General features: G+C 52.1%; 2 protein-coding genes across 2 annotated transcripts in view; both read left to right on the top strand.

Moving 5' to 3' along the window:
• Window positions 1–1,872: 1,872 nt before the first annotated feature.
• On the top strand, window positions 1,873–12,084 carry CETP (cholesteryl ester transfer protein). Its single transcript, XM_051629376.1, has 16 exons — window positions 1,873–2,081; window positions 3,132–3,246; window positions 4,806–4,940; window positions 5,449–5,519; window positions 6,579–6,666; window positions 6,778–6,847; window positions 7,146–7,206; window positions 7,844–7,935; window positions 8,056–8,235; window positions 9,159–9,209; window positions 9,485–9,652; window positions 11,057–11,124; window positions 11,249–11,291; window positions 11,373–11,442; window positions 11,743–11,828; window positions 11,924–12,084. Exons 1-16 carry the CDS (start codon window positions 1,937–1,939, stop codon window positions 11,996–11,998), a joined length of 1,518 nt encoding a protein of 505 aa, XP_051485336.1. The 5' UTR covers window positions 1,873–1,936; the 3' UTR covers window positions 11,999–12,084.
• Window positions 12,085–15,656: 3,572 nt separating this feature from the next.
• NLRC5 (NLR family CARD domain containing 5) overlaps window positions 15,657–24,911 on the top strand; it is a 57,423-nt gene continuing 48,168 nt past the window's right edge. The window contains exons 1-3 of the mRNA XM_051629422.1: window positions 15,657–15,713; window positions 23,933–24,098; window positions 24,611–24,911. Coding sequence (XP_051485382.1) covers window positions 24,093–24,098; window positions 24,611–24,911 — 307 coding nt within the window. The 5' untranslated portion in view covers window positions 15,657–15,713; window positions 23,933–24,092. The remainder of the gene's footprint in view (window positions 15,714–23,932; window positions 24,099–24,610) is intronic.

Genomic DNA, 24,911 nt, shown 5'->3' with positions numbered 1-24,911 from the left:
ATGCTGGCCTGGAGCAGCCTGGAGCAGCCTGCAGACACTCCGTGTCCCTCCGCGGGTCGCTGACCGTGAGTGCCTCCTACGGGTACCCGAGGCTGTTCACCTCCTGAACTCAGGAAGAAAACAGGGCAGCAGGGTGGGGGCTGTGGAGGGCCGGGCTCCCCGCAGGAAATGTGCTCGGGGAGGACAAGGCATCTGCTGGGGAGAGGAGGAAGGCTGGCACCTGGTCCTGCTCAGGGGGTTGAGTGTGCTGCTGCATCATTGCCTTCTTGCAGTCTTGCATCTTACCTAGCATAGGATGGGTTAGGTTGGAGGGCACCATAAAGATCATCTAGATCCAACCCCCTGCATGGGCAGGGACACCTCCCACCAGCCCAGGCTGCTCCAAGCCCCATCCAACCTGCCCTTCAACACTGCCAGGGATGGGGCAGCCACAGCTTCCCTGGGCAACCTGGGCCAGGGTCTCACCACCCTCACAGGGAAGAATTTCCTCCTCATGTCTCACCTCAATCTCCCTCTTCCAGTTTTCATCCCTTCCCCCTTGTCCTCTCCCTCCCTGCCCTTGTCCCAAGCCCCTCCCCAGCTTTCCTGGAGCCCCTTCAGGCACTGGAAGGTGCTCTAAGGTCTCCCTGGAGCCTTCTCCAGACTGAACACCCCAACTCTCCCAGCCTGTCTCCAGAGCTGCTCCAGCCCTGGGATCATCTCCGTGGCCTCCTCTGGACTCTCTCTAGGAGCTCCATGTCCCTCTTGTGTTGGGGCTCCAGAACTGGACCCAGCCCTGCAGGGGGGTCTCATCTGCTGGTCACGCTGCTGGTGATGCAGCCCAGGACACAGTTGCTTTCTGGGCTGCAGTGCATGTTGCCAGCTCATGGTGAGCTTCTCATCAGCCAACAACACCAAGTCCTTCTCCTCAGGCCTATTCTCAGTCCATTCTCCACCCAGCCTGGGTTTGTCCTTGGGATCGCTCCGACCCACAAGCAGGACCTTGCACTTGGCCTTGTTCAACTTTATGTGGTTTGCACAGATCCAGCTGTCAAGCCTGTCAAGGTCCCTCTGGATGGCATCCCCTTCTCCGTCAGTCTTTGCTGGCAAAATGGTTCACAGGAGCTGCTGGGGGCCTGGTTGCTGAAGCAAACATTCTCTGTTTTGTGCTGGAGCTTGTTTTGGGATGGGCTCCAGCCCCACAGCAAGGGGGCAGGGCAGGTGTGCACAGGGAGTGGATGGGAACTGGAGTTTCTAATCTTTTCCAAAGAGCAACTGAGAGGATGGGGCACACAAAGCTCCAGCTTAGAAGGTTCTTCCCTGTCTGGAAGGCGGCAAACCAAAGATGCTCCACAAATCCAGCCAAGAGGCAGAGAACATCCCAGTCCTGTGGTCACGGAGCCCTTCAGGGATGGGGAGATGTGAGTTCACCCAGTGGTAGCAGGAGAGACCTCCTTCCCAGGAGTGCCTCAGTTTCCCCACAGTGTGCCAAAACCAGTGGAGGGTGGAGCAGTTGAGAACATGAGTACATTTCAAACAGGGCTTTGTTGGGAAATTGCTGCAGGAATTCAAACTATGGAATGTTTTTGTGTAAAGAGTAAATGATGAACTCACTGGAGGCCAAATGTGAGGCTGCTCCCTGGCCTGTATCCCCTTCCCATCTCCATCCCCCTCCAGCCTTCTCCACCCACCTCGATACGTGCGTGTCCTGAGTTACAGCAGACTTGGCAGGAGAGCCAGGTCCTGCAGACCAAGTGCCTGCAGTGGGAGGAAGGCAGCCTGAGGCTTGAGGGATGTTGAGGAAACTATAGGAAGATTAGGAAATGTGTGATGAGTTTTGATAACCAGAGGAAGCAGGTCATGTCCTGCTGTGAAAGAGCTCTGCTTGGAGGTATGAAAGCAGCCCTTGCCACGGGCAAGGACCAGTCGATCTCAGTGCTCCCTGCTCTGGCTGAGGATGCTCTGGGCTGGCAGGATGAGGCTGGTGACCTTGGGGATCTTGCTCATGCTTGTCCATGCATCAGCAGCCTGTGAGTTTGGGTCCTTCTCTTACAGCCTGACGGGGATTGTCTGCAGGATGACCAAGCCTGCGGCGCTGCTGCGTAAGTACCTGCTGGGCTGGGCTGCGCTCCCCCCTCTCCGTCAGGAGAAGCTGGTGGGAGATCAGCCAGGTGAGGGGGTTTCTTGTTTCCCTGGTTCTTGTGGAAAACGTTTATCTGGGAAGATGCATTAATACCTGCCTGGGGGCATGGGTTGAAGTGTGGGCACCTGGACTGAACAGGCACAACATCTCAAAGGAGGTAGAAAGCTGTTCCCAACCCCTCTCCTTAGCCCAGAGTTTTAGCAGCATTCCTTGTTGGGGACTGGCATGGTGGAGCAAAGGTGTGTTTGATTTCTCACCTCACTGCAATCCCACCTCTTGGGTTGGTGTGCACACAGGGAGAAACGGTTTCTCTGCTGCTGTGGGTTTTATTTGCAAAGGTTTTTGGGGCTTTGCAGGCAGGGAGAGGAATAATTAGTGCTTTGCAAAGGGTGGGAACAGCTCCATCCCATCCCTCTGACAGGTCTGCATGCAGAGGAGGGTGCTGGGCCAAACTAAGGGTGTTTCTGGAAGGAAAAAATCCTGTACAAGCATGTGCCTGAGTCTGGAATGGGCTGGATAACTTCAGGCAAATGGGTACTGAAACTCTGGTCTCAGGAGGTTTCCTTTGGAGACCCAAGAGAGACTGCAGTACAAGCAAGCAGCAACTGTGGGGCAAAGGCAACAGCTTGTGTGGTGTGAGGACAAGCACAGTCCTGACCTTTCCAACATCTCTGCCCATAAGGTGCTGCTGTGGTGTGGGAAAGCTGGGCTTGATTCCCTGGGAATGGTCCTACTGGTGACTGTTGAGCTGCCATCAGCTGTTGAAGTGACATCATTATTATTATTATTATTATTATTATTATTATTATTATTATTATTATTATTATTATTATTATTATTATTATTATTTTCCATTTACTCTGAAGCTACTTAATCTAATGCTTCCTCGATCTGATGGAAATGCCGTGGATAAAACTATTCCAAAGTACTTTAACCCAGGCTGCAGACCTGACTTTGCAGCCAGCAGGGGTTGCAGTTGGGTATCTTTGCCTTGTCTTCCCACTCACAGTGAACCAGGAGACGGCGCAGGTCATCCAAGCAGCGTTCAGGAATGCCCAGTTCCCAAATATCACGGGGGAAAGGTCCATGCGGCTGCTGGGCAAGGTGTCTTACGGGCTGACCAAGTGAGTATCTCGGTGTCTCTGGGAGGGGGAGGTGTGGGCCGGTGGAGAGGGCGGACAACTGCCTTGGAGGGAGCTCTCATCCAGCAACTCCCGGTGAAAGCAAAGGTCTGGACCAGGGCAGATACATTTTCTGCTCTATGCCTTGCAGGAAACTTGCACAGGAAGGTTGAGGCTGCCCAGGTGTTTAAGAGCTGCTCCGACTCGGCGGGATCCAGAGGCAGCGCCCAGAGCCCGTCCCTGGCACCAGGGGTGGGAGCCCAGCAGGGACGGGAGCTCAGCAAGGGTGGGAGCTCAGCAGGGATTGGAGCTCAGCAGGGACGGGAGCTCAGCAGGGGTGGGAGCCCAGCAGGGATTGGAGCTCAGCAGGGACGGGAGCTCAGCAGGGCTGGGAGCCCAGCAGGGACGGGAGCTCAGCAAGGGTGGGAGCTCAGCAGGGACGGGAGCTCAGCAGGGGTGGGAGCCCATCAGGGGTGGGAGCTCAGCAGGGATGGGAGCTCAGCAGGGATGGGAGCCCAGCAGGGATGGGAGCTCAGCAAGGGTGGGAGCCCAGCAGGGACGGGAGCTCAGCAGGGGTGGGAGCCCATCAGGGATGGGAGCCCATCAGGGGTGGGAGCTCATCAGGGGTGGGAGCTCTGTTCCCCGGGCTGCGGCAGCAGGTGGTGCCCACGGCACATGGAGCGGCAGAGGGGACAGGGCAGGGGCTGCCGAGCCACCGCTGCTCAGCAGGATGTCACCTGGCTGCACTTTGTGACAAGCAAGGCTGGTTCCTCTGCGTTGGGAACTTTTATTTGGGGACAACAAACGCAAGGGTGCAAACGCAGGGGGAGTTTCCTGCTGTGAGAGCGGCCGGCGCGGAGCTCTGCAGCGAACAGGAGCTGATCCTGCAGCGTGCTGGGCTCTGCTGCCGCAAGCACATCCTGGTTGGAAGGGACCTTGAAGATCATCAAGTCCAACTATAACCTAAATCCACCAACCATAACCTCATCTAACCCTTCAGTGCTTAAATCATGTCCCTCAGCACCACATCTCTAATTCTTTTAAACACTTCCAGGGATGGTGACTCCACCACCTCCCTGGGCAGCCTGTTCCACTGTCCAACCACTCTTTGGGTAAAGAAATTCCTTCTAATATCCAGTCTAAACCTCCCCTGGTGCAGCTTCAGACCATTTACTCTGGTCCTGTCCTTATTCACTTGGGAGAAGAGCCCAACTCCCACCTCCCTACAACCTCCTTTCAGGTAGTTGTAGAGAGCAATGAGGTCTCCCCTCAGCCTCCTCTTCTTCAAACTAAACACTCCCAGTTCCCTCAGCCTCTCCTCATAGGACTTGTTCTCCAGACCCTTCCTCAGCTCTTCCCTTCAAACCCCACTGGGAGCAGCAGGGCACCCAGGCTGAGCGAGAGCGTCATTGTCCTGCAGACCTTGTGATTTGCAAAAGCTCCTGAGTCCGGAGCTGGCAGAGGCCCCTTGGAGACCCCCTGTCCTCAGAGCAAACCTGTCTTGCCCAGTCACAGAAACCAGCCCTGGGCCTGGGAACAAACTGGGTTTCTGTTGTTTCCAGCATCCAGGTCAATGACTTGTCCATCGAGCAGAGCGAGGTGGAGCTGAGGGAGGACGATGCCATCCACATCAGCATTAGGAATGTGACAGCCACCTTCAAAGGGACCCTGACCTACGGCTACGCCGGGGCATGGCTGTGAGTACCAAGGGCTGGGGCTGCTGAGCACCACGGCCCCAGCTCCTGCTGCTGCCCAGGGACAGGCCCTGCCCACAGCAGGGGCAGGTGTGGAGGGGCCGTGATGTGCAGGGGCAGCATCACTGTCCCTGCCTGAGCCAGGCAGGGTTTCCATGCTAGCAGTGCTGCTTAGCCCCATCACTGCTCTCCTTGTCCTGCCTTCTGCCTTTCCACCCTCACCATCACCCTGTGTGTGAGGACAAGGTGGCCAAAGCTTACAAGCTGTTTTCTTCACTCCCCTTTATTGCTCTATAAATTCTGAGGGGGTGGGGGGGAAGGGTTTTACTGCTCCTGTTGGCCTAAGTGCCCCTAAGATGGTGGTTTTCAGTGACTTAAAGCCAGTGTGTGTGAGACAGGCTGCTCTGTGCTGGGGCTCTGCACCCCCTGGTGTAAGACTTCTGTGATGTGTGGTCAGGGAGAAGCTGCTCCCAGCACAGGTTGGGAAATGTTTTCTCTTCTGCTGTTACAGCTTGAAGCTTTTTCATTCAGTTGATTTTGAAATCCACTCTTCCATTGACCTCCAGATAAACACTGAACTGAGTAAGTACCTACTGGGGATGGTTAGTGGGGGGGTTGCTTTGTGTGCCCACCTCCTCTGGAGCAGCAGGATGGGCCTGGGTTGGGGGCAGTGAGCCTCAGCTGGCTCTGCTCAGCCCTATGGGGATGAGATGGCATCTGGAGGCTGGAAGTAGGTCTCTGCCACTCTGTGCACACAGGGTAGGAGACAACGTGGCCCTCAGAGACCTCATAGTTTTAAGAGATCAAGGAGCGGGAGCTGGTACAAATAATTTGGGCAATGTCATGCTGATGGACACCAGCAGCAAGTGAAGAATGGTCTGACCTTCTAGACCCTCTTCAGGATCAGCTTTTCATCTCCTGCTTTTCAGGATGAGTTGAAGAAAAACAGAGGATGTTTCAAGAGTTGAGGCAAATGAGGGCTTTGGGGCAGGAGGTTTGAACGTGCTCACAGTCCATTTTTTCAGCTGTCTCCAGGTCTGGCCCAACAGGTGTTTTGGGAAACAAATCCTCTTCCTTGGGAGAGTCACTAGACTTAGACTAGAAAGGGGCAGAGGCAAACTACACTCCTCTGGGTTATCATGTGTGCCTCAAAATACATTTTCCTGCCTCAAAATACATTTTCTGGTAAGCTCCCAGGGGGAGAAGAGCAGCACGAAGCTCTCAATGACAGTATGTTGCCATTTCTGAGCTTTTTGCCATATGACTTCATTCCCTCCTTGCTCTGGTTTGTGGGCTGCACATGCTGCCCAGGTTCTTCTGGATGATGTTAGGGGACATCCCTGGTGACAGGAGCTAGTGAAGTAGGCAGGTGTCCAAACGAAGCATGAAGAAGGGTGTCTGTTAGACTAGCTTGGCTGGAGCTGTGAGGAGCAACCCTCCATCCAGGTCCAAGGTAGCCCCATCTGCCCTGGCTTTGCAGGGCCCTTACCCTTCTGGAAACATCCCCCAGGTGGTGTGGGCAGCTCTGGCTGCCCCTCTGCAGTGATGCCCTCCAGGCCTGCAGTGTCTGCAAAGTGCACTCATCTTCCTCATCTCATTAGCAAAATAGCTGCTTTTCCTCTCTTCTTCCATCCCACACAGTGTGCCAGAAGGACAAAGTGACCCCTGATGCCTCAGACTGCTACCTGACTTTCCACAAACTGACACTCCACCTCCAAGGAGACAAGGAGTGAGTCTCTCCCCTTTCAAAACTGGGCTTCACCTGCCCAGGGGCTGGTCCTAGCCTGCCCACCACAGGGACCTCTGTGTGGCTCCTGACCATGCTCCCTGTCTTGTGCAGGCCAGGCTGGCTGAAGCAGCTCTTCACCGACTTCATCTCCTTCACTTTGAAGCTTGTTCTCAAGAGTGAGGTGAGCTCAGCTACCCTGTGGACAGAGGAAAGGGTTGGTTTGTGTGCCACACCCCCCTCTGCTCACCTATGCCTACAAGATCATAACAATCTCATTGTAGTGCTTGCAAAAGAGTAAGACAAATAAGTAGAGTCCACAAAAAGCTCCAGCTTGGATGAGGTTGTGCTGACACTGGGATCTGTGATGGTGCTGGGCTCTGACCAACAGCCCTCAGATCTCACCATGAGACCCTGCTCTGCTCCACAACCCCAAATCCTACCCCTCCACCTTCAGCTGCTTCCATCTTTTCTTCTTGTAGGTGTGCAAAGAAATCAATTCTCTTGCCCAGATGCTGGCAAATTTTATACAAGATTTAGCAGGTAAATATCCTTGGTTTTTTCTGCTTTCTTTTTTTTATATGCAACTTTGAACATTTGAGCCCCAATAGGGCAAGAGCCACATCCATCCAGAGAGTCCTTTGCAAATGTTTATGGGATCCCATGTCCTCAGACAGCAGCAAAACAAACCTTAACAAGGCTGTGCTTTGAATTTTCTGCACCAGGCTGATTTTTAAGGGTGGCTGCACTGGTTGAAAGGCACGTTTCAGTTCCTAAGATCTCTCTCCTTCATGAGGTGATGAGCAGAGCTGCAGGATTGCTGTAGGACTGATGTTAGCCAGAAAGAGGAGCAGGCATTGGAGGATGGGGCTGAGATATTGCAGCAGCTGTATCTGCCTGTTGAACGTTTTCCCATGGCTCCCAGTTCCAAATATCTGGGAAAAGGTGCAGTGTGTAAAAGTGAGAGTAATTGCACACATTTCCCAGTGGGGAGACCTGGCAGTGAGCACAGTAGCAGGATCAGCACCAGCACCCAAAGGAGCTGGACACCCCAGTCCCATCCCCGGGTCCTTTTATACCTCCCAGTCACCTTCTGCAGCAAGTCCTTATAGCAACTATCTTGCAAGCTCTGTTTAAGGTCATATTTCTGGTGTCAGGTTTTGGTGTTTTCTTCCTGCAGAAAATTTTGTCCAGGATGGGGATATCAAAGTTGACCTATCCCTTGCATCAGCTCCTTTAATAAAAGCAAATTATCTAGAATCACATCACAAGGTAAAGTAACCCGGGCTGCTCAGAAACCAAAGGTTTTCTGGCAGTGAAAATGCAGGTATGGACATTTTGTCCCCTCTCCTTGTTGTTTGTCATGGTCAACACACCTGCTTTCCTTTCAAGGGCCTTGTTGTGTACAAGAACTACTCTGATGTCTTCAGTGACTCTATTTACTCCCCGCCTCTGCTGACTGAGTCCAGGATGCTCTACTTCTGGCTGTCTGAGCATGTCCTCAGCTCTCTGGCTTCAGCAGCTTTCTTAGATCAGCGCCTGCTGTTGACCATCAGAGGGGAGGAGTTGCAGGTGACTATTTCAGGAGTGGTTCCCTTCTTACCTCATACATCATATTTGGGTGAGAGAGTAAAAAATTCTCTACATGCTGTTTTTTGGTAAGAGCTAGTTTCTGTGGAAGAAAGAAATCTCTAGTTGGCCACTGGCGAGGCCCCACCTGGACTATTGCATCCAATTCTGGGCTCCCCCATTCATAAAGGACAAGAAACTGCTGGAGAGAGTCAAGCACAGGCCACTGAGATAATGAAGGAACTGTGAGGAAAGGCTGGGAGAGCTGGGGCTGCTGAGCTGGAGAGGAGGAGCCTGAGGGGGGATCTGATCAGTGCTGGTCAATATCTACAGGGGGTGTCAGGAGGATGGGCCAGACTCTTCTCAGGGGTGTCCAGGGACAGGACAAGGGGCAATGGGCACAAGCTGGAGCACAAGGAGATTCAAGTTAAACATCAGGAAAAAACTTCTTGACTGTGAGGGTGACAGAGCCCTGGGACAGGCTGCCCAGAGAGGCTTTGGAGTCTCCTTCTCTGGAGACATCCCAAACCCATCTGGACGTGTTCCTGTGGGATCTGCTCCAGGGGATCCTGCTCCAGCAGGGGGGTTGGATTAGATAATCATCAGAGCTCACTTCCCACCCCGACTACTCTGTGACTCTGTGACATGTGATCCTGATCCTTCTTAGCCAGGATGTGCTACCATTTAAGGTATCCCTTAAAGCAGTACCCTCAGCTGATGGAAAATGTGTCGAGTTACCACCAAGTGACATGATTTTCTGTGGGAGTACAGAAGTAGGCAGGGGGTGAACTTGGAAGGCACTCAGCCCTGCCTGTGAGCTGGCCACAAGCCACACATCAGTGCTGTGGCCCATCCAGCCTGTGCCAGGGCTCACCATAACCCCCTCTTTCCCTTTCCTACAACCTGCTTCTGGTTTGTTTCCGAAGGCGCTGTTCGAAACAGAAGACACGGCAGAGCAGCAGAAGGCAGTGCAGATGGTAAATGCATCTTCTCTCAAACCAGGAAGTTTTCTGTTGCATTGTTACAGCTCACGTCCTTCCCTCAACAATTCAACAGTCTTGGTTGGGTCTGGCTGATGGAGAAACTATTGTGCTTTGCCAGGAGGGTTCTTCCACCCTGGAGCCTGGCTGAGTTGTTGGGCTGGGAATGCTGGAGGAATTGGGGACTACAAAGGGGGTGCAGGTGTGGTGGAAAGTTGAGTGAAATTGGTATGGAAAAGGCCTGACTCTTCTGTTGCTCCTTATTTGATCAGATTTTTCAAGGCACCTCCTATAACAACTCAGTGGCCAAGGTGTGGAGTCTTGCCCAGCCCCAGATCTCTGTTCAGCCTGAAGGGACAATCGTGAAGTCCTTGGTAGCCATGGAGGTCAGCATCTTTCCCCCAGGAGAAGAGCCCCTGGTGGTTCTGTACATGGAGAAGGTTAGTTCCTGCTTCTCTTGACTGTAAAGACCTTGGGGCAGGCTCTGTCCTGACTGCGGACCACTCCTGGTGCTCAGGGGCAGTAATGGCAAGGAGTCTTTGGGAAGGGGGTGGTGGCTAAACCATGGGAGGTGAAGGCACCCCAGTTCTTTGTAACATTCCCATCTCTTCCCTCGACATTTGAGGCTGGGAATGATGATAGTGACCATGTTGGCTCCACACCTCCTCTACTAGACTGGCCCATCACTGGTGTGCAAGGTGCAGCACCAGAAACCTCTGATTAGCCCCCACTAAGCTGTTATTGGACACAGTGAAACTCCTTTAGCTCAGATATTTTAAGAGAGAATGAAGGCACCGTGGGAATGTATTTATTTTGAATTCTCCTCGTTCCTAAATTCTAGCTCAGGCTCCAACTTTAGACGATGGTTGCCTCTGAAGTGAAGATATAGCTGGGAAGAATGCAAAACTCAAAAGATAACCTTTTCCTCTCTGTATGTCTGTGTGAAAGCTCCTGCTCACACTGTCTTTTACCCCAAACTGCTTCATACTGAAACTAAGAAGGCAGAAAAGAAATGCCACTAGCCTTGTTGTGACCAGAAAGCAGTTTGTCCAGCCGTGTCATTATGGGCTGGTACAGACAGTAAGTACTACACAAAAGCAAGTCACTGCCTGAGGGCAGACCAGGTGATTTTTGAAGGGTTAAACTGTCATCTTGTGTGTGGCTGGAATAGAGAATAATTCCCTCCCCCCTTCTGCAAGTATCTCACCTTAGCAGAGTGTTCCAGGGAAATATGCACGGCTGGTTTTCCTGCTCCAGGTTGTATCTTGAAACAAATTTCTGGGAGAACTGCAGAAACCCTGAACTAGAGCTGGTCCCTAAAATCGTGGTTCTCGGGATGTCATCTGCTCCTGGCCTGCCAGTTCCCTGGTTGTGACCCACACCTGGGTCACAAAATGCTCCTTATAACAAAGGAACATTTGCATACAAGCAAAAGTGAGAAAATGAGCTGAAATGTCCAGAATGCAGAAACTGCTTTCTTTTAAAATGTGGTTATAAAAGCAAACCTTGGGGGTTGCTGGCCTCTCCACATCAGTTTGATGATCCTTCATGTTTCATACACTCATTTCCTTCCTTGTGCACTATTTGCTTCACCAAATGGCAGAGGCATCAGTCCTGTAGGTGAGCTGGTCAGAGCTCCACAGGCTGAGGCTGTGGGCAGCAGTGAGGAGTTTGTTGCATGCAAAGGGAGAAGTAGAATGCTGACCAGAGAAGGAACATCTGGAAGTAAAGCCAGAAGGATGTTGAACTCTAGATCATAGAAAGTAAACCAGAACTTCCTAATGCAAGTCCCTGCTGTGAGGAAAGATGAGCTACATCTCACCTCTGCTGTTACCTCTGTGCAGGAAACCACAGTGACCATCCAAGCTGCCTATGCAGAGAAGAAACTCATCTTGCACCTTTTAGATTCCAGGTCAGTCCTGTGGTCTCCTGGGCGTTGGTTTCATTGCCTGTTTTAGTCCATGTCTGAGAGCAGCACAAAAAGAGTATCTCTGCAGCCCTTAGTGATCTTCCCCCCACTTTTTCCTTCCCTTCAGGATAGAGTCTAAAGCCTTTCAATGCACGGCTGATCCAAGTGGGGTAAGTCCTAAGAAAACATTCTCTAGGCCATTGGTGGCCAAATATTGTCTTTAAAACTTGTATTGATTCTCTCCCTTTCAGAATGACCCATCCATAAGAAACTTCCTGAAGACAATGATCTCAGTTGTTGGGATCCCAGAAGTGATTTCAAGTGAGTCTGAGGAAGTGCCAACCTCCTCTGTAGTGTCTAACATCAGAAACCCTGAAAAAATACACCCTTGATATCTGGGGGGGGGGGAAACCACAATTACTGATGGGAATTTCTGCTGGATTAACTTGGGGAAACCTTTGTAAATGGCTGGGACAAAGGAAAAGTGAGTTTTCTGTCAGGCCCTACGTCATGGGGTATTGGGGCACTATCAGCTTTTGGCAACAGGCAGACAGGGTCACAGTACATGATGAGCAGCAAGCCAGGGTGGCTGCACCCTTACCTGGTTCACTGCTTCCATAGGGATTGAACTAGCTTTGACTTCGCTGATGAACAGCAAAGGGCTCCACCTATTTGATATCAAAAATCCTGAGATCATCACAAGAAAGGTAAGGGGATTCAGAAATACCCAGCTCTCAAAGCCCTTCTTGGGAGTGTGGCATGAACAAATATACCACTTTGCTTTTTACTCCTCCCTTTTTAGGGCTACGTAATCGTACAGCTCGACTTCAGCTTCCCCAACCATTTGCTGCTTGATTTTCTCGAGAAAAGATTATAGAGCTGATCTCTTCATAAAGGAGCACAGGAACTTGCATACAGACTGAACGATTGTATGTGAACCCATTAAAGATGAGCTGATTTCAATCCGCTTGGGTTGAATTTTCTTTCTATTCCCTGAGAAACACTTCAGTTCCATTGCCATTTGATTTCCACTGACCCTTTCCTCTGCAAAGATTGTCAAGTCTGCACCTCCATGCAGGCTGTTTTTTCAGGATCTTCCAAGGGACTTGTGTGCTTAGGAGTAAGGGTTGGACTCTAGGAGAGCATGGGCTCAGCACTCAGGGGAGGCAGCAGGGATGGGCTGTGCCCACCTTTTGGCACCTGGAGCACTGGGTTTGGGCATTACAGGATAGGAAGCACATGGAGGTGCTGGAGAGGGTGCAGAGAAGTGCAATGAGGCTGATTTAGGGGTCTGGAGAACAGGTCTGATGAGTAGAGGCTGAGGGAGCTGGGGCTGTTCAGCCTGGAGAAGAGGAGGCTGAGGGGAGACCTCATTGCTCTCTACAACTACCTGACAGGAGGCTGTGGTGAGGTGGGTGTTGGGCTCTTCTCCCTGGTGACCAGCAACAGGACAAGAGGAAATGGGGTCAAGCTGCACCAGGGGAGGTTCAGGCTGGATATTAGGAAAAATTTCTTCACAGAGTGTTGAGTCCTTGGAACAGGCTGCTCAGGGAGGTGGTGGAGGCACCGTCCCTGGAGGTGTTCAGAAAAGGGGCAGACATGGTGTTTCAGGAGATGGTTTAGTGGTTGGGGTTGTAGGGTGGGTGGTTGGACGTGATGATCTTGAAGGTCTTTTCCAACCTTGACGATTCTATGGTTCTATGATCTCTGTTGTTAAATTTTGGAAACATAGCACCTTTTGTGCTGGCCCAGGGTTTTAATTTCTACGATGAGCCAAGAGGAAACTGATTTTGACAAGACTTCAGCAACTCAAATGATATCTTTGAAAATCCAAGCCAGCTAAGAACCAGTTATGCTAAAAGACCTGGGCTGAAGAAAAGAAACAGGACATGAATGTACAGTGCAGTACAATCATGGAGAGCTCGTGCCCTGGGGACTTTGTTTACAAAGGCTGTAGACTCTGGGTAGAGCTACAGGCAAATCATTATGACCGTCATGTTGAGACAGTGGGAGCAAACTTGAGAAAGGCCATAAAAATGATAAGGAAGCCAAAGATGCTGTAAGAAAAAGTGCCTTGTTAGCAGGTTCCTGTTCCTTCCTACTGTAGTGCAATAATACTTTATCTGAGGTGGTTCAGTTATTTTCCTGGACCGATTAATGCTTCCCTTTTTTAAATTTGTCTTTTCACTTGGAAGAGGTGTCAGGTGACAAACCTAAGACTGTAGTGGTGATCACATTATGAAGGCAGAGAATGATGTTTTCCTGTTGCCATTTTAAGATCGCTCCCAAAACACAGACAAAGGGACTATGTTTGGGAAGGAGACATTGCTCTTTATTGCAGGCTTGCTCAAAGCTGGGTCCTTGGTGCCTTCCCACAAATCAACCACACACCAAACCACATTTACCACAACGTTTGTACACAAAACTACCAAGTTAGCGACCTTCCAAATCCATCCTCCTTGGTTAGTGATTTACATACAATTATAATATGGTTACATCACTGTTTGTACTACCATGCATGCTCAGGGGAAGAGTCTTCACCCAGGTCTTTTAGACCTGGGGCTGTGATTTTTAGTATTATAATGACATTAGAATGAGCTAAGTTCACCAAAAGAACATAATATGGCAAGTTCTGTAACTCCAGCTAGCCAAGACTGGTTCAGTAGTGAATGTCTCCTTGATTTTAGTTCTTTTTTTCCCATCCTGCATTCCTTAGGTCCAACGGACCTTGAGTCTTCTTGAAAAATTTGTGATGTACACAAAACACCCTTGAAATCTCTTGATTGTTTCTTCTAGGCCTAGTTCTTGCCCAGTGCTAACTGTGGTACTAATTGTGTGCTTTTTTAACTACAACTGTTAACTTGTACTATATACAGCACATGTCTTACACATCATTCTAATTTCTGAGATATTTTCCAACACTCCCACAAAGCAATATTGAGGTTGGGTCTTCCACAAAGAGCCCTGGGAGGCTGGGAGTACCTGTGGTGGCCTCATCTTCTCGGGCTCCCTAGGCATGGTGGTCACTCACTCTGCACTGCCATGGGTGTCCTCTTGGGGTACCGAGGCAGGTCCCTCCCTCTCCTATCCTCAAAGCCAGAGGCCACCCAGCTACCCCCGCACTTCCTTGCTCCACACAGCTCCACTCTGCAGTGGCCATGGTGGCAAGGCTGGTGGAGAAGGCCAGGGCACACGGAGTGAGCTGATTTTTCTGGTTGCTTCATGGCAGCTGAGGAAGGTTTATCTTCCTGGGTCACAACCAGTTCTACCCACAACACAGCAGGAGCGAGGCAGCATGAAAGGCATGACACCGCGGTGTGGCCAGAGGCGGCTTTGAAGAAGCCCTGGTGTAGTGGGCAACTTTCCACCTTCCTCCCTTCCCACCTGTTCCCATCACCACCTGTTGGCTGTCTCAGCACAGATTCCCCACGCTCCCTCCTGCGCTAAAGCCACCGATGCTGAGGTGAATCTTTCCTCTCTGCATGGCAGTGCCTGCTGAGGGCTGCGGGAACCGGCTTCTGCCGAGCCCGTGTCCTCTGGTCCTCCCGAACGACAGCCTACTGGGATGAGGAACATGAATGAAAAAAGAAATGGCCTGGAAAAACGCCTTTTCTCTGCCTTGGAGGTGCCTTGCCCTGCCAGAGGAGGAGGCTGGAGACATGCAGGGCTGTGAGAAACGTGTCGCCAATGAGCAGCCCCACACAGATCCTGCAGCCAAGCACAGTTTATTTCCTTGCAAGAAGGGGTGACCTAAGCAAGCAGGCACCCCCATAGCCAGGTGAATAATGATTTATATTCCCTATTCCTGACGCAAAGTTCCCTCCCCTGTTTCCCCCCTGCCTGGGCACTCCAGGGTTTCCAGCCCATCCAACGCTTCTAATTATCCTGTAAGTTTCCCGCCCCTGTTCACACATTCCATTCTAGCAGGTCACTTTTTACCTTTTAAGGTAAAATTTTGACCTTTCTTGCCCCCTTGGCTCTCTTCCTAATAAACAAAATGATCTCTACCTACTGGTGCCATCCTGCCCTGAGGAGCAAGATAGAAATGGCTTCATTGGGTCTGATCTTGGCCATCAATCCTGCTCCATGTTCAGATCCCCCAGATGGAGCCCAGTTCAGTCCCTCAGCTTCTTGGACCATAAACCACCCCAGGTGACCTTGGAATGTGCAGATATCTCACTTCTCTCAAGCAAACTATATATTCCTAACACTAGAGTATATGTGTATATATATATATATGTGTGTATATATATATATATATATATATATGAACCAAACCCGACACTACGTTTCTAACACTAGAACGCAACGTCAACACAACATTTCATTTCTAACAGCGGTGACAGGCCCTGGGGGCTGGGAAAGTCCCTGTCCCGGGGCAGCGGGGACCCTGCTGGAGGTGGGAAGCGGCCGGTGCAGCCCCGGGGGTGCAGCGCCCACCGGAGCCGGGGCTGGGGGCGCTGGGACCCCCCGGCCGATGGCGCCGCCCCCGGCCCCGCCCGGCGCCCCCACGTGCTTTCCCGGCAAAGCGGCACTTTCGGTTCCCGGCGGCCGGAGGGGCGGGCTCGGGCTGCGGGACGGAGCTGCGGGCGGTGAGTGGGCGGGAAGGAGCTGCGGGACGGAGCTGCGGGCTGGGGAGCGGCGGGCTGGGGAGCGGCGGGCGGTGAGTGCGGCGGGACGGAGTTGCGGGCTGGGGAGCTGCGGGACGGAGCTGCGGGCTGGGGAGCGGCGGGACGGAGCTGCGGGCTGGGGAGCTGCGGGAGGGAGCTGCGGGCGGTGAGTGCGGGCTGGGGAGCTGCGGGCTGGGGGCGGCGGGACGGAGCTGCGGGCGGTGAGTGCGGGGGGACGGAACTGCGGGCTGGGGAGCTGCAGGACGGAGCTGCGGGACGGAGCTGCGGGCTGGGGAGCTGCGGGACAGAGCTGCGGGCGGTCAGTGCGGGCTGGGGAGCTGGGGGCGGCGGGACGGAGCTGCGGGCGGTGAGTGCGGGGGGACGGAGCTGCGGGCTGGGGAGCTGCGGGACGGAGCGGCGGGACGGAGCTGCGGGCTGGGGAGCGGCGGGACGGAGCTGCGGGCTGGGGAGCTGCGGGAGGGAGCTGCGGGACGGAGCTGCGGGAGGGAGCTGCGGGCTGGAGCCGCGGGCCGGAGCAGCCCGGGCGGGCAGGCGTCCCGCTGCCGCAGCCCTGACGTTCAGCTCCGGGGGGCCAAGGGCCGGGAGGTCTCAGGTGCGGCTGGAGGCGGCTCCTGCCGGTACCAGCAGGGCAGCCTTGACCAGCCGGAGCGATGCAGGGTGAGATTTGGGATTTTTGAGGCGCGGAACCGCTAGGTCAGCTGTAAAGGGGTTGCGTTGGTCCTCGCAGCGCCTGGTCTGCTGGAAACATCAGCGGGAGATGCCGTGGTGGGAGATGCGGCGGGGCAGGTTCGGGCGGGTCCCGCAGCCCCCCCAGCACCCACCGCCCCCTCCTCCGCTGCTCGGGGGGGACCCCATCCCCTGCGCTCAGCTCGGGGCCAGACGGCCAGAGCAAGCCTTTCTATCCAGAGACGTGGGTCGTGCTGCACCTGGTTATGACCGCTTTTTTAACTGCTAAATTAGTTTTCTAACAGCACTGGTGCCACCTGGCTTTGTCTGGGAATCTGCTGGTTTTCCAACCTAGCTTTTCTGGCATCTAGAAAAAAATGCTTCACTGCTTGTTGCACCCAGTTCCATCTAAGGACCAGGGAAATTTTCTCAAATCATTCATTATATTCACTGTACTATGTTATCACTTAAATCTTGTCCCCATTCCAAAGGGAAGGCAGGTTGCTTGTTTTTTGTGTGTGTGTTTTTTTTTTTTCCCCTCTTAGGTATAATGGAAATAGTAAATAAATATTTCACTGTATACCAGAATAATCAGACATATGCAAGTGTGTAATAATGTTCCCATTGCAAGAGCCTTAACCACAACCAAGTCGGAGTTAACTCCAAAGTCCCATTTCTTTTCACCACCCCCCAAAAGCTTTACATCCAGCTACATCTTTTAGAATTGGTAACTGCTTCTCTGTTTGGGTATTTTTGCCTACCTCAGCGTTTTTACCACAGATGAGCTGCAACTGGGGAGTTCTGAGCTGATTTCACTTTCATTTTGCTCATGAGTCACCAAAGGCACTGGAGGGTCACTTGCTGGAGAGCGGTGGGTTAGCAGCTGGAGAAGTGAAGACAGTGGATGTTGTCTCCCAGGGGTTCCTTTCTTCTGTGACCCCTGCTGTGGTGTCCCTGCTGCTGCTGTGCCTGGGCTGTCCGGAAGTAGCTTCTGCTCCTCAACGTGTGCAAGATTTGCAGTAGGGAGCTTCATGTTTTAGTTATATTTTTCAGGGCTGGGAATGGTGTGAATGCCAAGTTGGGCAGGTGAGGAGGATTTCTGCAATGTGTTTTAATAGTGTTTCTGCATTTGAGAGGGCTAGGGCAAGAGTCAGGGCTCAGAAGTTTTCTGGCTCTGCTTGGAAAGTTTTTGTGCTTTTTTGGGGGGCTCAGTGGCATTTTCCTGTTGGTTACTGGCTATTGTTTCTAATTTTAGCAGAGCAGTAGCAGTACTGAAGCCATGCAGTATTGCCAGAGCTTTCAGCTAACTTTTTAGGGTTGTTTTTGAGTCTAGTCTTTGCCTGAATGGTTTTCAATCTTCATTGGCATTAAGGTCTGATAGTTTATTTATTTATTGACTACAGTCTTATTAAATGGGTAGTTCTTGGTCATCAGGAGAATTAAATCAGGGCATTGCTCTGCCTACAGGTTTTTGGGTTTTTTTTTGGCTGGAGAAATGTAAAACAAAAGTCCCTAAAGATTGACTGATCAGACTATTGGGAAATGAAGTTTGTTTTGCAGGAAGCCCTATTGTTTTGCAGTTTGCTCAAGATTGAAATGTTTAAAACTTTTGTTCAGCTTTCCAATTAATTGAAACATTGTTCCCTTTGTTTTTTAATGCATTTGTTGCTTTTAGCATTCTTTATTTGTGTATTGATAACTGAGAATATAAAATGAATTCCATAGTAAACTTGGAGTCCTTTCCACAGGGTTCAGAGATTGAGTTTTTTAGCATAATGGAAATAGCCTAAGGAGAAAACTGATCCTGGTTAAGCCTACTGTTCTTAGCATTTCACCAGGAACTTTTTGGTTGTTATTGTTAGAGTAGCAAATGGGAGGCATTAGAAGATTTCTACAAACTGGAGGTTTTACCCACTTTCTGATGGAACCCAGAGCTGCCTCACTTTGGGTGCAACCTACCCTGAAAGCTTGATCTGAAATGGGAACCTGGGTAGAGACTTTCTTGCCCTGATACTGTGTTGTAACAGTATGTGCTGATGCTGCAGAATAACCAACTTGTGACGTGGTTTTGACTTTAAGTGTCAGAGGTGGGTAACAGAGCTTACGTTGTCACCAGCTTTGCTCTCCTCAGATATCTGTGTGGCTTCTGAAGCACAGGAGCAGAAGAGACTGATGAAGTCCTTTCCATACAGTCTCCTGCTGTAGCACTTGGTCAGGTTTTGTGTTAATTTGGCTTTGCCTCTAAACACCACGGGCTGTTGGAAAAGGCAGTAGAGAGAGGGCTGAGAGTGGTGCTGGATTATGGGAGAAGGGATGTCCTCTTAAACGTGACCAGGACAAACATCTTGAGCAGTTTCACCTCTTGGGCTCCAACTTGGTGCCTTTTTGTTTTGTCTTCAGCTTCTGGGCGTGTCCCATGCACAGCAGTGATGAGGGGAGGTGATGTTCTCTCCGTGCCCTTTGCAGGGGGCTCTGAGGTTACCCCAGCACGAGCCTAACTTTCTGGTGAATTAGGAATTGTCTGTGCACAGGGGAGAAGGTCTTGGCTCTTCCCATCTGAGCATCCTTCTGTGTTCCAGTTCTGTTTTGAATTCTTCCCTCAGCTCCACAGAAATCCCCCACTTTCCTTTCCTTCAGCATCTCCAGGGATGGTGCCCCCACCACTTCCCTGGGCAGCCCATCCCAATGTCTGATCACCCTTTCCATGGGAAGTGCTTCCTGATATCCAACCTAAACCTCCCCTGGAGCAGCTTCAGGCCAGGCCCTCTCATCCTGTCACTGGTTGTCGCTCGGCAGCTCCCTCAGAGCACGCGGCAGCGGCAGGAGCAGGAAGTGAAGTGGCGCGAGGGCAGGGAGCGCGAGGGCAGGGGGAGAGCGGAGTGAGTGGAGGCAGGAAGCAGAGAACACCAGTAAATTTCTCTAGCATGGTGGCAACACGCCCTAAAACTGTATTGAAGAAGGATATGGGAACTCAGACGGAGGTTCTGAGCAGGCACGCAGCCGTGCAGGTCTCTGGCTGCAGCGAGTGCCTGAGCCTGGCACTGGTGCCAGAGGGAGCCAGTGGCACCGCGTGTGTGCGGTGCGAGCAAATCGATGATCTCCTCAGGCAGGTGGTTAGACTGACAGAGGAGGTTGAAAGACTGAGAATTATCAGAGAATGTGAGAACGAAATAGATTGCTGGAGTCAAACCCTGAGGCAAGGGCAGGAGGAAGAGATGCTAGAACAAGTGACGGATCCCCTCCCCTCCTGTTCTCAGACAGAAGGAGAGAACTTTAGGAACATGGAGGAATGGAGGGAGGTCCGTCCTCGGAGAGGCAAGAAAAAACCCTCCCAACTCCGTCCATCCTCCGAATTGCCCTTGAAGAATAGGTACGAGGTCTTGGAACTTCAGGGAAAGGAAAATGAAGCTGGAGTGACAGATTTGTCTAGTGAACCACCTAGGACTTGTCGCTCAGCTCCACGACTTAGGACTTCTTCAACTAAGAAGGAAAGGAGGGTAATTGTGGTGGGTGACTCCCTTCTGAGGGGAACAGAAGGGCCCATCTGTAGACCTGACCCATCCCACAGGGAGGTCTGCTGCCTCCCTGGGGCTCACATTAGAGATGTTAAAAGGAAACTCTCTAGTATGGTAAATCCATCTGATTACTACCCACTGCTGATTTTTCAGGTTGGCAGTGACGAAATTACTACAAGAAATGTAAGGGCAATGAAGAGAGACTTCAGGGCCCTGGGACGGCTAGTTAGGGGGTCTGGAGCACAAGTCGTGTTTGCCTCCATACCTCCTGCAAGAATGGGTGGAGAGATAAGCAGGAAGAGTTTAATGATGAACGAATGGCTAAGAGACTGGTGCCAAAGGCAGGGCTTTGGCTTTTTTGATCATGGGCTGCTCTACGAGACTCCTGGCCTGATGGTGGCAGGTGGGATGCACCTGTCCCAGAGGGGGAAAAGGCTTTTGGGGCAGGACTTAGCAGGGCTCATTGAGAGAGCTTTAAACTAGATGTGAAGGGGGAAGGGGAGAAAACTGGGTCTGTTAGGGACAAGCCCAAGAGGAACATACCAGGGCCTGAAGGAAGGTGGTCTAAGGAGGATTTGGTCCCACCAGTGTGCTCTGCTTGCTTCCTGAAATGCCTGTACACCAATGCACGCAGCATGGGGAATAAACAGGAAGAGTTAGAGGTCTGTGTGCGGTCTAAGGGTTATGATCTGGTAGCAATAACAGAGACATGGTGGGACAGCTCACACGACTGGAATGTGGCCATGGATGGTTATGTGCTTTTTAGGAAAGATCGGTCGGTGAAGCGAGCTGGTGGAGTTGCTCTTTATGTGAGAGAGCAACTAGAATGTATTGAGTTTTGTACAGGGGCTGATGAGGGGCGAGTTGAAATTCTGTGGGTAAGAATTAAAGGACAGGGTAGTATGGGTGACACAGTTGTGGGGGTCTACTACAGACCTCCTGATCAAGATGAGGAAGTTGATGAGGCTTTCTACAGGCAGCTGAAAGCATTTGACACCGTCTCCCACAGCATCCTTGTAGATAAGTTGATCAAGTATGGGTTTGATGATCAGGCAGTGAGGTGGATCAAGAACTGGTTGAAAGGAAGGAGTCAGAGAGTTGTAGTCAATGGGGCAGAATCTAGTTGGAGGCCTGTGACTAGTGGAGTCCCTCAGGGGTCGGTACTGGGACCGGTGTTGTTCAATATCTTCATCAACGACCTGGATGAGGGCACAGAATGTACCCTCAGCAAGTTTGCTGATGACACCAAGCTGGGAGGAGTGGCTGACACACCAGAAGGCTGTGCTGCCATTCAGAGAGACTTAGACAGGCTGGAGACTTGGGTGGGGAAAAACCTGATGAAGTTTAACAAGAGCAAGTGTAGAGTTTTGCATTTGGGGAAGAAAAACACCATGCACCAGTACAGGTTGGGGGCTGAGCTGCTGGAGAGCAGTGTAGGAGAAAGGGACCTGGGGGTCATGGTGGACAGGAGGATGACCATGAGTCAGCAGTGTGCCCTTGTGGCTAAGAAGGCCAATGGCATCCTGGGGTGTATTAGAAAGGGTGTGGTTAGTAGGTCAAGGGAGGTTCTCCTCCCCCTCTATTCTGCATTGGTGAGGCCACATCTGGAATATTGTGTCCAGTTCTGGGCCCCTCAGTTCAAGAAAGACAGGGAAGTGCTTGAAAGAGTCCAGCGCAGAGCCACAAGGATGATTAAGGGAGTGGAACATCTCCCTTATGAGGAAAGGCTGAGGGAGCTGGGTCTCTTTAGTTTGGAGAAAAGGAGACTGAGGGGTGACCTCATCAATGTTTACAAATACGTAAAGGGTGAGTGTCAAGACGATGGAGTTAAGCTTTTTTCAGTGAAGACCAGTGATAGGACAAGGAGTAATGGATACAAGTTGGAGCATAGGAGGTTTAAGATGAATATCAGGAAAAATTTTTTTACTGTGAGAGTGACAGAGCACTGGAACAGGCTGCCCAGGGGGGTTGTGGAGTCTCCTTCGCTGGAGACATTCAAAACCCGCCTGGACGCGTTCTTGTGTGATGTGCTCTGGGTGACCCTGCTCTGGCAGGGGGGTTGGACTAGATGATCTTTCGAGGTCCCTTCCAACCCCTAGGATTCTATGATTCTATGATTCTATGAAAAGAGCCCAACCCCACCTGAGCACAACCTCCCTTCAGGTGGTTGAAGAGAGTGAGAAGGTCCCCCCTGAGTCTCCTCTTCTCCAGGCTAAACAGCCCCAGCTCCTTCAGCCTCTCTCTGTAAGACTTTCCCTCCAGTCCCTTCACCAGCCTCGTTGTCTCCTCTGGACCTGCTCCAGCACCTCAAGGTCCTTCTTGCAGTGAGGGGCCCAGAGCTGCCCCCAGGACTCAAGGTGAGACCTCACCAGGGCTGAGCACAGGGGGAGAATCACATCCCTGCTCCTGCTGGCCACACCATTCCTGATACAAGCCAGGATGCCATTGGCCTTCTGGGCCACCTGGGCACACTGCTGGCTCATGTCCAACCAGTTGTCAACCAGTGCTCCCAGGTCCCTCTGTGCTGGGCTGCTCTCCAGCCACTCTTCCCCCAGCCTGTAGAGCTGCAGGGGGTTATTGTGGCCAAAGTGTAGGACCTGGCACTTGGCCTTGTTGAACCTCGTGCCACTGACTTGGCCCATTGACCCGGCTTTTCCAGGTCCCCCTGCAGCTTCTTCCTGCCCTCCAGCAGATTGAAACCCCCCCTCCGAGCTTTGTGTCATCCATGAATTTACTAAGGGTGGACTCCATCCCCTCATCCAGGTCATTGAGATGTTGAATAGGACTGGGCCCAGTACTGATCCCTGGGGGACACCACTGGTCACTGGACACCAGCTGGAACTTGGTGCCATAGTCTAGCTGGTGTGGTGGTGTCAGGTCATAGGCTGGACTTGATGATCTTAAAGGTCTTTTCCAGCCTTGGTGATTCTGTGATTCTTCCTTGGCCAGGCCAAGAAGAAGACAAAAATAAAAGCCCAAAGTCCTTTGGCTCACTTTACTGTTACAGCAAATGTGGAAATTTGTCCCACACACAGCTCAGCAGTCCTGGACCCAGAAGGACTGTCCCCTCTAGGCAGGCAGTTGGTGTTGGGGTGGGGCGTGGAGGCTGCTTCTTGTGCAAACATGGTGATGGTCATTGGAGCTGGCTTTCAGCGTCAGCACTCTGCTGGGATAGCTCGGTGGCAAGGTCCTGCTGCTGCGGTAGCCAGGGCTGGGTCCTGCTGCAGGAAGTTTGGAGGTGTGCAGGATGGTAATTGCTCTCCTCATCCCTTTCCCTGTGGTAGGAGCAGTTGGACACCAGCCAGCACCAGCTGCGGTGTGGGAAGAAACTCCCCTTTGTCATCTCTGCAGAGGTGGGGGCTGCCACTGGCACTGAGGGGTGTTCAGCAGCTGAAACTCTTCTGGGAGAGCTGTGTAGCTGCAGAGGAGCAGCTTTTCACAGCTTTTCTGGTGGGACTGCCTGCCTGACTTGAGCAAGCTACTTCTGCATCAGCTTCTGTGGAAGGGCTAAGAGCAGCAGGTTTGCATAGAAGCCCAGCTGAAGTCAGGCAGCAAGACCAGGAGAGCTGTGATTCCCTTGAAGTGCTCCTGTTAAGCCTGTGCTCACCTGCATCTTAGAGCACAAGGCTCAATCCCACACTTTCATCATAGAAACATAAAGTGGGTTTGAAAGGGACCTTAAAGATCATCCAGTCCCAACCCCTGCATGGGCAGGGACCCCTCCCACCAGCCCAGGTTGCTCCAAGCCCCATCCAACCTGCCCTTCAACACTGCCAGGGATGGGGCAGCCACAGCTTCCCTGGGCAACCTGGGCCAGGATCCTGCTCAAATGTCCACACTTAGTGGTCTGTGCTGGTTTGAGTTGAGGTTGCTACCTAGAGATGAAAAGCTCCACAGCTGACCCCAGGATGAAAGGCAGAGCTTCTAGATCTGGGAGCTGTGTCAATTGCCCATACCCTTCCATATCTACATTCTCATGTCTGTTGTTACTGTCTCTAGGCATCTGCAGCCAGTGAGGCAACTGCCCGTGGGTGTGCACCGTGCTCTGGGGTGTCCCTGTGTGCTGAAATGCTGCCCCTAGCAGTGCAGGTTGTCGTGAGGGCATGGAGCAGGAGCCACCTTTGCCTTTGACAACTGAGAGGAGGCTGACCACACAACAATGCAGGTAGGAGACCCTATGTATGTGGCTTTACTGTGGGAAGGAAGTGGAAGTGGAGGGTGACATTGTCACCAAAGCAGAAAGCAGTTGTCCATATCCACAAAATGAGCAGCCAGGACAGCTGGCTGAGCCCTTTGTGGAGGGCAATGTCTTGCTTTTAGAGTCCCATGCTTCCCCAGAGGTCCTCCTGCATGTGAGAGGTGCCTGAGATGTTATGTTTGGCAGATGGCCACTGCAGCATTACAGATGTCAACAGAGCTTCTCCTGGGCTGGTGCCAGAGAGGCTGGGTCCTGCTGCTTGCTCCTGCCCCTCACAGGGCCACCGTGTCACAGCTGGGCTGGGATTGGCCACGCGACAGGGTGAGAGCCAGGTAGACAGGAGATGCTTTGTTCAACCAAGGGGTGGAAAAGCAGATCAAGTTGCCAAAGGCTATGCTGGCTGCTCCACAGTGGGGCTGTGTGGGTGAACAGCTCTTGCTCCACACCCATTGCTGCCCTTTCTGGTTTCGTCCCTCCAGCCTCCCTCTCTGAACGAGGACCTCAACCTGAACGCAGCCCTTGCAAGGACCCGTCCCCAGCTGGTGGAGTTTCTCCTTCACCATCCTGACTGGCTGCTCGTCACCTCCCACCACTTCCTCCCAGAGGTGGCCCTGCATGGCCTGGAGGGCATCACCAACCACAGAGAAAAGGTCTCCATGCTGCTTGACCTGCTGGAGAAGGCTGGCCCTGCCACCTGGAAACAGTTTACACAGTACCTCTGCATGGAGTTCGACCTCCCTCTGGATCTGGAGATACCGCTCATAAGTTTTGCAGGAGAAG

The sequence above is a fragment of the Apus apus genome, chromosome 11 (genome assembly GCF_020740795.1).
Source record: "Apus apus isolate bApuApu2 chromosome 11, bApuApu2.pri.cur, whole genome shotgun sequence".
In the NCBI taxonomy this organism is placed as follows: domain Eukaryota; kingdom Metazoa; phylum Chordata; class Aves; order Apodiformes; family Apodidae; genus Apus; species Apus apus.
The sequence above is the reverse complement of the archived record's forward strand: the minus strand, read 5'-3'. Positions and strand labels throughout refer to the sequence as shown.